At 47.7% G+C, this 16,684-nt stretch overlaps 1 protein-coding gene across 9 annotated transcripts in view; it reads right to left on the bottom strand.

Moving 5' to 3' along the window:
- The window catches only part of SHANK2 (SH3 and multiple ankyrin repeat domains 2), a 998,986-nt gene that overhangs the window by 732,064 nt on the left and 250,238 nt on the right, over positions 1–16,684 (bottom strand). For all 9 annotated transcript variants that reach the window (XM_063944111.1, XM_063944110.1, XM_063944114.1 and 6 more), the window contains 3 exons: positions 5,509–5,712; positions 5,091–5,162; positions 2,371–2,479 (listed from right to left, as the gene is read on the bottom strand). In XM_063944111.1, the coding sequence (XP_063800181.1) occupies positions 2,371–2,479; positions 5,091–5,162; positions 5,509–5,712 (385 nt within the window). The remainder of the gene's footprint in view (positions 1–2,370; positions 2,480–5,090; positions 5,163–5,508; positions 5,713–16,684) is intronic.

Below are 16,684 nucleotides of genomic sequence, written 5' to 3'. Positions count from 1 at the left end.
CCAGAGCAATTCTATAATTGGCTGCTAAAGCATAGGTATATAGGAACGGTAAATTCAGGCCACCAAGGGACCGAAGTTGACGTAGTTTAAACAATGAGAATCTAGGGCGTTTGCCCGCCCAAATAAATTTAAATAGTGCCTTATCCAATTGAATAAATATGCTTTTGGGTGGTATCAGCGGAAGCATCTGAAGCACATATAAGAAACGCGGGAAACTGATAATTTTATACAAATGACTTCTGCCTGTGTATGTGAGGGGGAGGTGGGCCCACCTAGCGAAGTCAGCGTATGTCCTAGTGAACAATGGGGAAAAGTTAAGGGTATATAGTTTGGAAGGATGATTAGGGAACACAATACCTAGATAGGTAATACAATTATTTGTGGCCCAGTGAAATGGGAAAGAATCGCCCCAACCCATTTTGGCCGAGGGAAAGAAGGCCAATGCCTCCGTTTTAGAATAATTGATTTTGAACCCAGATACTTGTTCAAAGGAGTCTAAAATGTCGAGTAGATGTGGTATGGCCACCCGTGGGTTGCTGAAGTAAAGTAAAATATCATCAGCTAATGCCGAGAATTTAAGTTCTCGATCCGCTAGTTTTATACCCTGCCATCTAGCTTCCTTTATAAAGTGGCGGAGAAGAGGATCTAAGGCCAGGTTACATAATAGGGGAGATACAGGGCAGCCCTGTCTGGTGCCACAGTGTAGGGAAAAGAGTCTGGAGTTGTGACCATTAATCGTTAGGAAGGCTTGTGGAGCCTGATAGAGGGTATGAAACACCTGGAGAAAATCTAGGCCGAAATTCTGAAATCTAAGTATTCTGTCAATATGGGCCCAAGAGACTCAGTCAAAGGCCTTGTCTGCACCGCAACTCAGGACTATGAAGTGATGGGTTTCTATGTTCCCTCTATCCCAATGCCTTCCTGCACCTGGCTCACCTTTATAATCTATCCCGTTTTACCAATGCCTTCCTCACTGTCTTCAGACATATACTCTTTCTAGTTCCTTCCTCAATCTCCCAACTACCACACAACCTCTCTGCTTCCACTGGCTTCCACAACTATTAAACAGCTTGTTTACAACCGTCCAACCCACTTTCTCGCCTCCCACTGTCACCGAACCTCTTTAGTCCGGTCTTCACCCTCTTTGTCCATAGACATTGTCGTCACCAAAATGACCAATGCAATGACCTACAGTACTTTTATCAACATCAACACATCCTCCAGCTCAACCTCTCCACATCTGATCTTCAAATCTATTCCTCTCTCATAACCTACCAGTCTTCTCCCCCAGTATCTCCCCCTACAGTCATGAGACTGCAGTCAGTATATTCATATATATCAGTGACATCACTCAGACATTTCATTAGATGTTACCCTATTAACATCTTAGGGGTACAGTTTATTCATGAAGCAGTGAAAAGAGTGGAGAAGTGAGCCAGTGGAGAAGTTGCCCATGGCAACCAATCAGCACTGAAGTAACATTTATAATTTGCATACTATACAATTGTACGGAGCAGCTGATTGGTTGCCATGGACAACTTCTCCACAGGCTTACTTCTTCACTCTTTTCACTGCTTAATGAATAGACCCCTATAATTGGTAACAACAAATTAATGAATCGGAGAATGCCACAGCCATTTTGAACCAATCTAAACCGTGTTATTACAGTATTAACTGGAATGAGGCCTAGTTCATTCTAACTGCAAAATACATTTTCTGTTGCCTCTAGATACTTCATACAGTGACTTTCCAGTCCATGCGCCACAGCAGCACACAGCATTACCACAGCTTCCAGAGTTGCAAAATTAAAATGTACTTGTTACTTACACACAGTGACGAAGCCATTTTGTAGCTGAACCAATATCCATTACCCTGCAGATCCCAGAAACTTGCCATATTTTGGAGACATGAGTATACTTATCTTCCCCTGTCGGGATTCTGATCGTCGGGATGCCGCGGTCGGTATTCTGATCGCCGGCATTCGCTATCGAACCCGATCTTCTATACCACGCCCCATGTAGAGGAGATATACAGTTTCTTTATCTGAATATGACAACCCAACCAGGAGCGTTTTAAGAGGAGAGGGGACCTGCGTGAAGCTTCCGTCGCGGGCCGCCTCCTCTCCGACAGCAGTAGACTCTGGAATAATGCCAGAGTCTACTGTGCATGCGCTGGTCTCCGGGAACATGTCAGCCGCGCCTTGTTCCCAGGTAGACATCTCCAGTGCACATGTGTAAATCACTTGGAAATGGCCGCGGCAGCCATTTTACAAGTGATTTCTGTCAGCCCAAATAATAACAATTTCACAAATGTGAGCTCTTCATATAATCTGGCACATAAACAGTTAATAATGCTACAGCAGTTTCTTACCACCATTTTCTGGATCATGGTAATTCGGATCCAGTCCCCGATCTAACATCTTGCAAATTTTCTCCACAGAACAATGCTGAATGTAATCCATAAATTTTCGTAAATTAGCCTGGAATTACACAGAGTCAGTAAACAATGTGCTCCCAATTGCAGGTTTATTTAGCACTGACCTGTTTTCATCTGACTCATGGGAAGGCTCGGGAAGAGGGAATTATAATGTACAGTACTCTGTAAACATTCCAGCTCATTCCGTTCAAACTAACCCATAAATAAAGTTATAACAGCCATTGTTTTCGTCTGCAAAACCAGCTCTGTAAAATGTAGACGAGCAAGTACTGCCGCATCGGTCGCTGACTAAGTGACAGAGAAATTTTAGTTGAGAAACAGCCGGAATGTTTCAAATGGTTCCATCGTTTATACAGATTTAAAGTCATTTTATGGGTTTCAGCTATATAATAAGACTGCAGCCCAGCAATTACCGGGAACTAGCGAGTACACTGGTTCCTATAGAAATGACAGCTTACACTCTTGTGTACGCATGCCCTGTGTGTAAGTGACGGGCGCACACTAAGGTCTACCTATGTATGTTCTAAGCACCTGATTTAGGGTATACTTCAGACCTGATCTCAGCAGCAAATTTGTTAGCGAATAGGCAAAACCATGTGCAGTGCAAGTGGGGCAGATGTAACATGTGCAGAGAGAGTTAGATTTGGGTGGGGTGTGTTCAAGCTGAAATCTAAATTACAGTGTAAAAATAAAGCAGCCAATATTTACCCTGCACAGGAATATAAACAACCCAAATCTAACTCTCTCTGCACATGTTACATCTGCCCCCTGCAGTGCACATGGTTTTGCCTATTAGCTAACAAATTTGCTGCTGCGATCAGGTCTGAATTAGGCCCTCAGAGACTGACACTAGTCACGCAGCTGCTGCAGCTCTGTATGCAGCTTCTGGGGGTAATTCTGATTTGATCGCAGCAGGAATTTTGTTAGCAATTGGGTAAAACCATGTGCACTGCAGGGGAGGCAGATTTAACATGTGCAGAGAGAGTTAGATTTGGGAGGGTTATTTTGTTTCTGTGCAGGGTAAATACTGGCTGCTTTATTTTTACACTGCAATTTAGGATTGCAGATTGAACACAACCCACCCAAATCTAACTCTCTCTGCACATGTTATATCTGCCTCTCCCTGCAGTGCACATGGTTTTGCCCAACTGCTAACAAAGTTCCTGCTGCGATCAACTCGGAATTACCCCCTCTGTGCGATAATGTACTAATACCGCAGGAATCTTGTGTAAATAGACATTTCCTTCCGACTTCTCTAATCCGCTGCTGTGTCCGAAGTTGTGACCAGCTTCCCTCCCCATGTAGCGGATCATCTGCATCAGTCATCTGAGTAATCATCAGGTTACTCAGGATGACCGGGAATTCACGCTGTTGAAGCCAGTGAAGCTATGTGCCACTGGCCTCAGCAAGCCCAGGAAATGGGGCTAAGGTGCCCCCGTTTTCTATATTGCTGGCCCCCCTCTCTTTCCCCACCCCTCAAATGATTGACATGCTGTGGCATAGGGGTCACAGATCAACAGACATCGGAGGTGTACAGATGTGTCAGCATACATCTAGCCTCCATGCATCATACAGCGCAAGATGCCTGACGCGAGTAAGCCGCCAGGTCCTGTGCAGCTCCGTCGGCGTCGGGCATCTTTTTTTTTTTGTTTTGCAGCAAATGCGGAGACTGTGCTGATTACTTTCATTTGTGACACTTGTATATTGTGTGTGACTGAGTCTGTATACGGAGCACAGCGGAACATGTATTGGATAAAAGCTGCAGCTGCTACATTACCGCACTTCTTATACAGAGACTCAGTCGCACACAGATATACAAGTGCCACATCACATTACCCAGCACAGCCGCATTGTGCTGTGATAACGACGCATTTTCAGCAAAAAAGACGCCCAACACTAGCAGAGTCTCATGGGTTCTGGCACACCGAGAGGGGCACAACTGCTGAAATACTGTGGGCGGGATGTATTAACATACATCGCTGACCCTCGCCACACATCGCAGCGATGTTGATTGCATATGTACTAACATATGCGATCAACATCGCAATGCAGTGACGGAGGCCCCCCGCAATACCTGTTAGGTGGTCTGCGGGGGGTCTCCATAACCTCCCAGGGGTCTCCACACTGCCCACACGCCGGGAAGCAGCAGCAGGCTGTCCCCGGCGCCTCCTCCTCCCCCCTGCAGCCGGAAGGACCTCCAGCTGCGTTGCTAGGGGGAGGAGGAGATTACCTTCCGGTACCAGGGCAGCCTGGAGGAAGGTATGCCGGGGGGAGGGGGGTCGGCATCTGTGGCGGGTTGCGGCGGCCGGCGATAAGAAGCCAATAGGCTTCTATGGGGTATGGCCATCCAAAGATGGCGATACCCTGGGCAACGAAAACCCGGCGAACGGGGGTTAGTATATTTGAAAATGCGGTAAAACCCCTGAAAACGGGGGTTTTACTGGATTTTTCCCTTAGTACATCCCGGCCTGTATGAGGACACATCTGTACATAGATCATCAGGTCAGCGTACATCTCTGCCCTAAACCCACAATTGCCCCACATCTCCTTTATAGTCACCTGGATACATAATAAAATGTCACAACCCCTCTCCATCATTACACAATGTATTTAATACATATTTATTCAGTCAAAGAAAAATACCTTCAACGTACCTTTGTGTGCAGCTTGGCAATCTGCTTCTCGTCAATGCTGGACTGCTTATACAACCTCTTCTTATAACGGAACTGCAAGAGAAGAGCAGAGAATGCCAAACCCATCAATGTACAAATTGTAAACCTGCAAGAATAAAACACAGCTAGGACTCAGAGTCCGTTTCCTCGTGAGTTCCCCTTTATAATCTGCAGGTGGCGCTGCTGCCACTTCTGTCCAGAGGAGTAGTCGGCGACTGAACTATACTGAGATACATACTAAACCGGTACCGTCAGGATAAAACACTAAATATAAGCACATGCAGGTCTTTCTAAGGAGACAAACAGCAGTGGCCAATGGCATTTGGACTGTAACACTGACAGCAGAATCCTTTTCATCCTTGCGGCATTTTGAGGGATCAGAAGCAAACCCCACACACACCTCCAATGATGGCACCCCCCTGCTCATCGGCTGGGGGTATTCCCGCAGAAGTCGCTCCTCGTCCAGGAACTTTCCGTCTCTCCCGTTACTGAAAGGCTGGTAAAGGCCATAGTTGAGGACGTCCTTCAGGCTCTGATTGAGTGTGCACAGGATCCGCTGCTTCGCCACCCAAACTGTGGCATTGGGGTTAAACCGGATACATTTCTGGAAACAATCAAGAAAGTTACATAAACACAGATCATAAATTAATATGTGTATCTGCAAAAGCATGCAACACATTCCAAGTATAATGATGTAATCTATCAATATAGGGATAATTGTGTGCAGAGTCAGCTGTGGAACCCTAGGCAAGTTTTTGACTAATGCCCCCTAGCAGATAATCCCACCACTAAATTTAATGTTTATACGCGGACACCAAAAACAACCCATTGGTTTATGACTTTCTATTTTTTATTGTTACCTCCCACCCATAGCCTAAAGGGGGGTACACACGTAGCGATGTGTGCTTAAATTCTAAGCAATCTGACTAGATGGCTTAGAAATGAAGCACACATCTCTCCGTGTGTATGCCCCATGGCGATAGTGATGTGCGATGCTATTGCCGGTTCTTGCGCATGCAGGCGCAATCTAGTTAGATCGCTCACTTCACCACTGGGTGAAGTGAGCGTCCCCCCCCCTCGCTCAGCACACATCGGTACGTGTGTACCCCCCTTAATCCTAACCTCCCCCTAGTACCAAACTCTAATTTCCCCAACCTTCAGCCTAATCCTAGCCTCCCCCTAGTGCCTAACCCTAATCCCCCCAACCCACATCCTAATCCTAGCCTCCCCCTAGTGCCTAACCCTAATCCCCCCAACCCACAGCCTAATCCTAACCTCCCCCTAGTGCCTAACCCTAATCCCCCCAACCCACATCCTAATCCTAGCCTCCCCCTAGTGCCTATCCCTAATCCCCCAACCCACAGCCTAACCCTAATCCCCCCAACCCACAGCCTAATCTAACCTCCCCCTAGTGCCTAACCCTAATCCCCCCAACCCACATCCTAATCCTAGCCTCCCCCTAGTGCCTAACCCTAATCCCCCCAACCCACAGCCTAATCCTAACCTCCCCCTAGTGCCTAACCATAATCCCCCAACCCACAGCCTAATCCTAACCTCCCCCTAGTGCCTAACCCTAATCCCCCCAACCCACAGCCTAATCCTAACCTCCCCCTAGTGCCTAACCCTAATCCCCCCAACCCACAGCCTAATCCTAACCTCCCCCTAGTGCCTAACCCTAATCCCCCCAACCCACAGCCTAATCCTAACCTCCCCCTAGTGCCTAACCCTAATCCCCCAACCCACAGCCTAATCCTAACCTCCCCCTAGTGCCTAACCCTAATCCCCCCAACCCACATCCTAATCCTAACCTCCCCCTAGTGCCTAACCCTAATCCCCCCAACCCACAGCCTAATCCTAACCTCCCCCTAGTGCCTAACCCTAATCCCCCAACCCACAGCCTAATCCTAACCTTCCCCTAGTGCCTAACCCTAATCCCCCCAACCCACAGCCTAATCCTAACCTCCCCCTAGTGCCTAACCCTAATCCCCCAACCCACAGCCTAATACTAGCCTCCCCCTAGTGCCTAACCCTAATCCCCCCCAAGCCACAGCCTAATCCTAGCCTCCCCCATATGCCTAACCCTAATCCCCCAACCCACAGCCTAATCCTAGTCTCCCCCTAGTGCCTAACTCTAACTCTGCCAGCCTACAGCCTAATCCTAACCTCCCCCTAGTAGTGCCTAACTCTAATCCCCCCAACCCACAGCCTAATCCTAACCTACCCCTAGTGCCTAACTCTAATCCCCCCAACCCACAGCCTAATCCTAATCTCCCCCTAGTGCCTAACTCTAATTCCCCCAACCCACAGTTTAATCCTAGCCTCCCCCTAGTGCCTAACCCTAATCCCTCCAACTCACATCTTAATCCTAACCTCCCCCTAGTGCCTAACTCTAATCCCCCCACCCCACAGACTAATCCTAACCTTCCCCTAGTGCCTAACTCTAATCCCCCAAACCCACAGCCTAATCCTAGCCTCCCCCTAGTGGCTAACTCTAATCCCCCAACCCACAGCCTAATCTTAACCTCCCCCTAGTGCCTAACTCTAATCCCCCAACCCACAGCCTAATCCTAACCTCCCCCTAGTGCCTAACTCTAATCCCCCAACCCACAGCCTAACCTCCCCCTAGTGCCTAACTCTAACCCCCCCAACCCACAGCCTAATCCTAATCTCCCCCTAGTGCCTAACTCTAATCCCCCAACCCACAGCCTAATCCTAACCTCCCCCTAGTGCCTAACCCTAATCCCCCCAACCCACAGCCTAATCCTAACCTCCCCCTAGTGCCTAACCCTAATCCCCCAACCTAATCCTAACCTTCCCCTAGTGCCTAACCCTAATCCCCCCCAAATCACAGCCTAATCCTAAACTCCCCCTAGTGCCTAACTCTAGTCCTCCAACCCACAGCCTAATCCTAACTTCCCCCTAGTGCCTAACTCTAATCCTCCAACCCACAGCCTAATCCTAGCCTCCCCCTAGTGCCTAACTCTAATCCCCCCACCCCACAGCCTAATCCTAACTTCCCCCTAGTGCCTAACTCTAATCCCCAACCCACAGCCTAATCCTACCCTCCCCCTAGTGCCTAACTCTAATCCCCCAACCCACAGCCTAATCCTGAACCTTCCCCTAGTGCCTAACCCTAATCCCCCCAACCCACAGCCTAATCCTAGTCTCCCCCTAGTGCCTAACCCTAATCCCCCCAACCCACAGCCTAATCCTAACCTCCCCCTAGTGCCTAACCCTAATCCCCCCCACCCACAGCCTAATCCTAACCTCCCCCTAGTGCCTAACTCTAATCCCCCAACCCACAGCCTAATCCTAACCTCCCCCTAGTGCCTAACTCTCCCGGCCCTCCGCCTAACCCTAATGTCAACATTCTGAGCATGTCGGAATTTCAGATGTCAACACAGAAAATGTCATGTTCCTGGTCGACTTTTTTTTTTAACATAACTGTCGACATTGTGGGGTCGACCGTAGTATTATTATTATTATTGTTGACCTAATGATGCATCCCATACAGCGGCCAGGATTCCATTATCCTTCCTTCCTATTGTCAATCCTACAATTCCCACTCCTAACACATTACAAGCTTGTATGCACAGCTTTCTGAGGCCCTGCGGCTGTCTGTCCTCTGATACCACTTGTACTGAATCAATAACAACACCGGCAATGATCCGTTCTATACATACAGTAGGTGTCTGCTGAGACCTGATCAGCCCTACAGCAGGATGCTAGCATGTTCCAACCAGACAATTTATATACCTACCCTGTCCTCTATTACCCAGAGGATAAAGCACAGCATTCTCCCTCTCTACCTATCCCTTTTCTACCTAGTATATACTGTACATTACCGTACTGGATTTTGAGTGCACTTTATAGTTTACCATAAACGCTCAGAACAGATGTGGAGACGCAATTAAAATATGTCCCACTGAGATGCATCCATTTTGATTTACGCATACAGTGCCTTGCTAAAGTATTCACCCCCTTGGCTTTTTACCTATTTTGTTACATTACAACCTGCAATTAATTAATTTATCTGAATTTTATGTGATGGAACTGCACAAAATAGCCTAAGTTGGTGAAGTGAAATGAGAAAAATGTATATAAAAAAATATTTTTTATAAATACAAATTTTAAACTTGGCATGTGCATATGTATTCACCACCTTTGCTATGAAGACCCTCAAAAGTTCTGGTGCAACCAATTACCTTCAGAAGTCACATAATAAATGAAATGAAGTTCACCTGTGTGCAATCTAAGTGATGATCTGTCAGTATAAACACACTTTTTCTGAAAGGCACCAGAGGCTGCAACACCACTAAGCAAGAGGCATCACACCATGAAGACCAAGGAGCTCTCCAAACAAGTCAGGAACAAAGTTGTTGAGAAGTACAAGTCAGGGTTGGGTTATAAAAAAATATCCAAATCTTTGATGATCCCCCGAAGCACCATCAAATCCATCATCTTCAAATGGAAAGAACATGGTACCACAACAAACCTGCCAAGAGAGGGCCGGCCACCAAAACTCACAGACAGGGCAAGGAGGGCATTAATCAGAGAGGCAGCACAGAGACCAAAGGTAACCCTGAAGGAGCTGCAGAGTTCCACAGCAGAGACTGGTGTATCTGCGCATGTGACCACAATAAGCCGTACACTCCGTAGAGCTGGGCTTTATGGAAGAGTGGCCAGAAAAAAACCATTACTTAGTGTTAAAAATAAGAAAGCATGTTTTGAGTTTGCCAAAAGGCATGTGGACGACTCCCCAAAAGTATGGAGGAAGGTGCTCTGGTCAGATGACACTAAAATTTAACTTTTCGGCCACCAAGGAAAATGCTATGTCTGGCGCAAACCCAACACATCCCATCACCCCAAGAACACCGTCCCCACGGTGAAACATGGTGGTGGCAGCATCATGCTGTGGGGATGTTTTTTAGCAGCACGGACTGGGAAACTGTTTCGAGTCGAGGGAAAGATGGATGGTGCTAAATACAGGGATATTCTTGAGCAAAACTTGTTTCAGTCTGCCTGTGATTTGAGACTGGGACGGAGGTTCACCTTCCAGCAGGACAATGACCCGGAAGCATACTGCTAAAGCAACACTTGAGTGGTTTAAGGGGAAATATTTAAATGTGCTGGAATGGCCTTGTCAAAGCCCAGATCTCAATCCAATTGAGAATCTTTGGTCAGACTTGAAGATTGCTGTTCACAAGTGGAAACCATCCAACATGAAGGAGCTGGAGCAGTTTTGCCTTGAGGAATGGGCAAAAATCCCAGTGGCAAGATGTGGCAAGCTCATAGAGACTTATCCAAAGCGACTTGCAGCTGTAATTGCCACAAAAGGTGGCTCTACAAAGTACTGACTTTAGGGGGGTGAATAGATATGCACGCTGATGTTTTCTGTTATTTTGTCCTATTTGTTATTTGCTTCACAATTTAAAAAAAAAAACATCTTCAAAGTTGTAGCCATGTTCTATGAATGAAATGATGTAAACCTTCAAACAATCCATTTTAATTCCAGGTTGAGAGGCAACAAAGCATGAAAAATGCAAAGGGGGCGAATACTTTAGCAAGGCACTGTATCTTTAAAATACAGTAAGGTCCTTACAAACAGGATTTGGACAACATTTTTGTTATTTCTATTTTGTCCTAGAGGATGTTGGGCCGCTCAAAGAACCATGGGGTATAGACGGGATCTGCAGGAGACATGGGCACTTTAAGACTTTCAAAAGGGGCGTGACCTGGCTCCTCCCTCTATATCCCCCACCAGACTCAGTTTTAGAAATGTGCCCGGACGAGACACAGGGCACTAGGAGGAGCTCCTAGAGTTTCTCTGAAAGACTTAATGTTAGGTTTTTTATTTTGGGGAGATCTGCTGGCTACAGACTCCCTGCTTTGTGGGCAAGAGGGGAGAGCAGTCTAGACCCACTTCTGATGAGTACCAGGGCTCTGCTGCTGCTGACAGGATGCCTTCAACTCCTGAGGGGAGACGAACGCCGGGCTCTCCTGGATGCTCCCTCCCACAGCTTGCCGTCCCCCCTCTTCAAGCCAGAAGTCAGAAGACAGGTGAGTATAAGAAGAACGAAGACTTCTCTTCATCTTTCAAGACGGCATTGTAGAGGTACCGCACAGCGGCTATGCACAGTGCGCGCCATGATCCCGCCGAGTACACACCGCTGGGTGCAGGGCGCTGGGGGGGGGGGCCCTGGGTATCATATATTACCTCATATATAAGGCTGGCATAATCCTACAGTGCCCTGGCACTGCCCGCTAACCCCCGCTAGCATATAATTAAATAATAAAAGCGGGAAGAAGCGCGCCATGTTGGGGGCGGAGCTTCTTCCTCACTGCTCACTGGCGCCATTTCCTCCTCCACAAACTGAAGTCGCTGGTCCTTCCTCTCCGCAGCAAGTACCAGGGGGCTTAAAAGACAGAGGGGGCATATTTATTTATGTAAAACAAGCGCAGACAGCTCTGGGACATCTTTGGTGTTCACAGACCTGCTTATTTGGCGCTGGGGTGTGAGCTGGCTATTTCCCTTTGTGTTCCCTCACTGCTTGGTGTGTGTGCTGTTTCTCAGGTGTCGACATGTCGCAGGCTGATTACTCCTCTCCGGGGGACGATTTGTTGGGGACACCAAATGTTTTGTGAGTGGCCATGTCGGCACCGCCGACTGCAGATTGGTTAAATACTTTGAATGCTTTGCATGCTAGTGTCACATCATTAAATCAAAAGTTTGATGAGTCTGCGTCTCAATCCCAGGTGTGGAAGAGAACAGTAGAGGACGCTTTATTACAGTTGCAAGACCCTGCAGGGTCACACAAACGGTAGTTTTGACCAATTAGTTGACACAGGTACCGACACGGACTCTGATGCCGATGTCGATTATGCTGATTCCAGATTAGATCCAAGATTGGCTAAGAGTATTCAGTATATGATTGTAGCTGTTAAAGATATCTTGAATATTAATGAGGACCCTATTACACCTGAAACCAGGGTCCTGATTTACAAGGAGAAAAAGCGCTCGGTTACTTTTCCTCCTTGTTTTAAACTGAACGCTCTTTGATAGCATTAGAAATAACCCTGATAAAAAGTTTCAGATTCCTAAAAGAATCTACGTGGCATACCCTTTTCCCGAGTCGGATAGGGACCCGTGGGAGAATCCCCCCACTGTAGACAAAGCCCTGGCGCGTTTGTCAAAACAGGTAGCCCTTCCTGCAGCTCAGTCGACGACTCTTAAGGAGCCGGCGGACCGTAAGCAGGAGGCTACCTTGAAGGCTATTTTCACTACTACAGGGACGTTGCTCAGGCCTCTTATTGCGTCCGCGTGGGTCAGTAGTGCTATTGAAAAGTGGGCAGACACTTTATCTTCTAATTGGGAGAATCTAGATAGAGATTCCATCCAGGTGACGCTGGGTTATATGAGAGATGCAGCTGCATACTTGAAAGAGGCTGTACGTGACGCTGGCCTCCTTAGTGCTAAGGCGAATGCTATGTCCATTGCGGCTAGACGTGCGCTTTGGACTCATCAGTGGAATGCGGACGCTGATTCCAAAAGGAATATGGAATCCCTTCCCTTCAAGGGAGGAGAACTTTTCGGTGAAGGCCTTGCTGATTTAGTATCAGCAGCTACCGCGGGTAAATCTACCTTCTTACCCTCGGTTCCTACGCAGCAAAAGAAACAGCCAAATTATCAAATGCATTCCTTTCGGCCCAACAAGTATAGAAGGGGCAGAGGCAACTTCTTTCTGGCTACCAGAGGTAGAGGTAGAGGAAAAAGGGCACCCGCCTCCTCGGGTGTCCAGGAGCAGAGGTCCTCCCCGGCTCCTCCTAAACCCACCGCATGATGCCGGGTCCCCATTACAGGGACCCGCTCAGGTGGGGGCACATCTCAGGTTTTTCAGTCAGGTCTGGGTTCGCTCGGGTCTAGACACTTGGGTGTTGAAGATTGTATCCCAGGGGTACACACTGGAGTTTCAAGACGTGCCCCCTCGCCGGTTTTTCAAATCAGCCTTGCCAGCTTCGCTGCAGGAAAGGGAACTAGTCTGCAGTGCAGTACAAAAATTGTGTCTAAATCAGGTTGTGGTCCCGGTACCCCTAGATCAGCAGGGGCAGGGCTTTTATTCAAGCCTGTTCGTGGTGCCGAAGCCGGACGGCTCAGTGAGACCTATTCTCAACCTGAAATCTCTCAACTTATTCCTAGAGAAATTCAAATTCAAGATGGAGTCTCTCAGAGCGGTGATCTCCAGTCTGGAGGAAGGAGAGTTCATGGTCTCCTTGGACATAAAGGACGCTTACCTTCATGTCCCCATTTATCCTCCTCACCAAAGATTCCTGAGGTTTGCTATCCAGGATACGCACTACCAGTTTCAGACATTGCCGTTTGGTCTGTCCACGGCTCCGAGGATTTTTACCAAAGTAATGGTAGAAATGATGGTTCTCCTGCGCAGGCAAGGAGTTACAATTATCCCATACTTGGACGATCTCCTGATAAAGGCGAAGTCCAAAGACAAGTTGTTACAGGACATTGCACTGTCCATGTCAGTTCTGCAACAGCACGGCTGGCTCCTGAACTTACAAAAGTCACAGTTGATCCCGACAACCCGTTTGGCGTTTTTGGGCATGATTCTGGACACGGTCCAGCTGAAGGTTTTTCTCCCTGTGGAGAAAGCTCTGGAAATTCAGAGTTTGGTAAAACTCTTATTGAAACCGAAAACGGTTTCCATTCATCAATGCATTCAATTGCTGGGAAAGATGGTGGCGGCATATGAGGCCCTCCAATTCGGGAGGTTCCATGCCAGGGTGTTTCAGGGGGATCTGTTGGACAAGTGGTCCGGATCCCACCTGCATATGCAGGACTGGATCTTAGTGACCACGGATGCAAGTCTCCGAGGTTGGGGGGCAGTCACTCTGGGGGTGACCTTCCAGGGAAGATGGTCAAGTCCAGAAACTCATCTTCACATCAACGTTCTGGAACTGAGGGCCATTTACAACGGCCTTCTACAAGCAGAACATCTTCTTCGAGACCTGCCGGTTCTGATTCAATCGGACAATGTCACGGCAGTAGCTTACATAAACGCCAAGGCAGCACAAGAAGCAGAGCGGCAATGGCAGAAGCCACAAAGATTCTTCGCTGGGTGGAGAGACATACAAGTGCTCTGTCGGCAATATTCATTCCGGGAGTGGACAACTGGGAAGCGGACTTCCTCAGCAGACACAACCTAAATCCAGGAGAGTGGAGCCTCCATCCGGAGGTCTTCACGCTGCTGACAAAGCGATGGGGGGTTCCCCATATAGACATGATGGCGTCTCGCCTCAACAAGAAACTTCCAAAGGTATTGCTCTTGGTCCAGGGACCCTCAGGCGGACGCGGTGGATGCACTGACAACACCCTGGGTGTTCCCCTCAGTGTATGTGTTCCCTCCGGTTCCTCTCATCCCAAAGGTGCTGAGGCTTCTAAAAAGGACAAGCATTCCGGCGATCCTTGTGGTCCCGGACTGGCCAAGGAGAACTTGGTACCCGGATCTTCTGCCGTTACTGGTCGACAATCCCTGGCCTCTTCCTCTGCGCGAGGACCTACTGCGGCAGGGGCCGTTCGTCTATCAAGACTTACAGCGGCTACATTTGACGGCATGGCGGTTGAACGCCAGATTTTAGCCCAAAAGGGTATTCCCAGTGAAGTCATACCTACTCTTATCCTGGCCGGGAAGGGTGTGACGTCGAAGCACTATCACCGTATTTGGAGGAAATATATTTCCTGGTGCGAGTCCAAGAAAGCTCATGTGGAGAAATTTGACCTTGGCCGTTTTCTCCATTTTCTACAAAATGGTGTGGATGAGGGCCTTAAATTGGGCTCCATTAAAGTACAGATTTCTGCTTTGTCCATTTTCTTTCAGAAACAACTGGCCTCACTTCCTGAGGTGCAGACCTTTGTGAAAGGGGTGTTGCATATCCAACCTCCTTTTGTGCCCCCTGTGGCACCTTGGGACCTTAACGTGGTGTTATCATTCCTTCAGTCACATTGGTTTGAACCTGTACGTAAAGTGGAGTTGAAAGTCCTCACTTGGAAGGTTGTCATTTTATTGGCATTGGCATCCGCTAGGCGGGTGTCAGAGTTGGCGGCCTTGTCTCACAAGAGCCCTTATTTGATCTTCCATGAAGATCATGCTGAGTTAAGAACTCGGCAACAATTTCTGCCAAAGGTGGTTTCCTCTTTTCATATTAACCAACCTATTGTGGTGCCAGTGGCTACTGGCGCTTTGGCTGCGGATAAGTCTCTGGATGTGGTCAGAGCCTTGAAAATCTATGTAGCCGGAACGGCTCCATTGCGGAAAACAGAGTCTCTGTTTATTCTATACGCTCCCAATAAGATTGGATGTCCTGCTTCCAAGCAGACCATTGCACGCTGGATTTGTCAAACAATTCAGCAGGCTCATTCCGCGGCAGGCTTGCCGTTACCGAAATCGGTGAATGCCCATTCCACTAGGAAGGTGGGCTCCTCCTGGGCGGCTGCCCGGGGTGTCTCGGCATTGCAACTTTGCCGAGCTGCTACTTGGTCGGGGTCAAACACATTTGCTAAGTTTTACAAGTTTGATACCTTGGCCGATGAAGACCTTAGTTTTGGTCTATCGGTGCTGCAGAGTCATCCGCACTCTCCCGCCCATTTTTAGAGCTTTGGTATTATCCCCATGGTTCTTTGAGCGGCCCAACATCCTCTAGGACGAAATAGAAAATAGGATTTTGAATACCTACCGGTAAATCCTTTTCTATGAGTCCGTAGAAGATGTTGGGCGCCCGTCCCAGTGCGTACTGTATCTGCAGTGTAGTTCTGGTTAAACACAGTTGGTTTTATGGTTTTTTCAGCTTCTTGCTGAATCTTGTTCATGTCCGTTGACATGTGTTCAGTTATCTGCCATGTTGTACGGCATGCTTATGGCGTGAGCTGGTGTTGTGCTCACCTTTGTTGTTAAATCCTTTCCTCGAAATGTCCGTCTCGCCGGGCACAGTTCCAAACTGAGTCTGGTGGGGGATATAGAGGGAGGAGCCAGGTCACGCCCCTTTTGAAAGTCTTAAAGTGCCCATGTCTCCTGCGGATCCCGTCTATACCCCATGGTTCTTTGAGCGACCCAACATCCTCTACGGACTCATAGAAAAGGATTTACCGGTAGGTATTCAAAATCCTATTTTTAGCTGTTCAACAAAACATATTAAACACAGTAACATAATTTTTAAGGTTGAAAAAAAAAAATACAATTTGTCCATTGAGTTCAACCTGTTAATGCTCTCCTACACTAATATTTTAAAACCAATTTTAACTGTGGTGAATAGTTAGCCGTTCTGCCTATTTATCTTTTTTTTCTTTTACTATTGTGCATGATTTACCCACCATAACCCTGTTTATCCTTATCCGTTAGGAATTTATCTAGCTCATTCTTAAAAGTAATGACTGAGTCTTTCATTACTACTCTCTCAGGCAGTGAATTCCAAACACGTATTGTCTTTACTGTGAAGAAACCTTTCCGTCTCTGGGTGCGAAATCTCCTCTCCTCTAACCTAAGCGGGTGTCCGCGTGTCCTTTGTAT

The sequence above is a fragment of the Pseudophryne corroboree genome, chromosome 11 (assembly GCF_028390025.1).
Source record: "Pseudophryne corroboree isolate aPseCor3 chromosome 11, aPseCor3.hap2, whole genome shotgun sequence".
NCBI lineage: Eukaryota > Metazoa > Chordata > Amphibia > Anura > Myobatrachidae > Pseudophryne > Pseudophryne corroboree.
The sequence above is the reverse complement of the archived record's forward strand: the minus strand, read 5'-3'. Positions and strand labels throughout refer to the sequence as shown.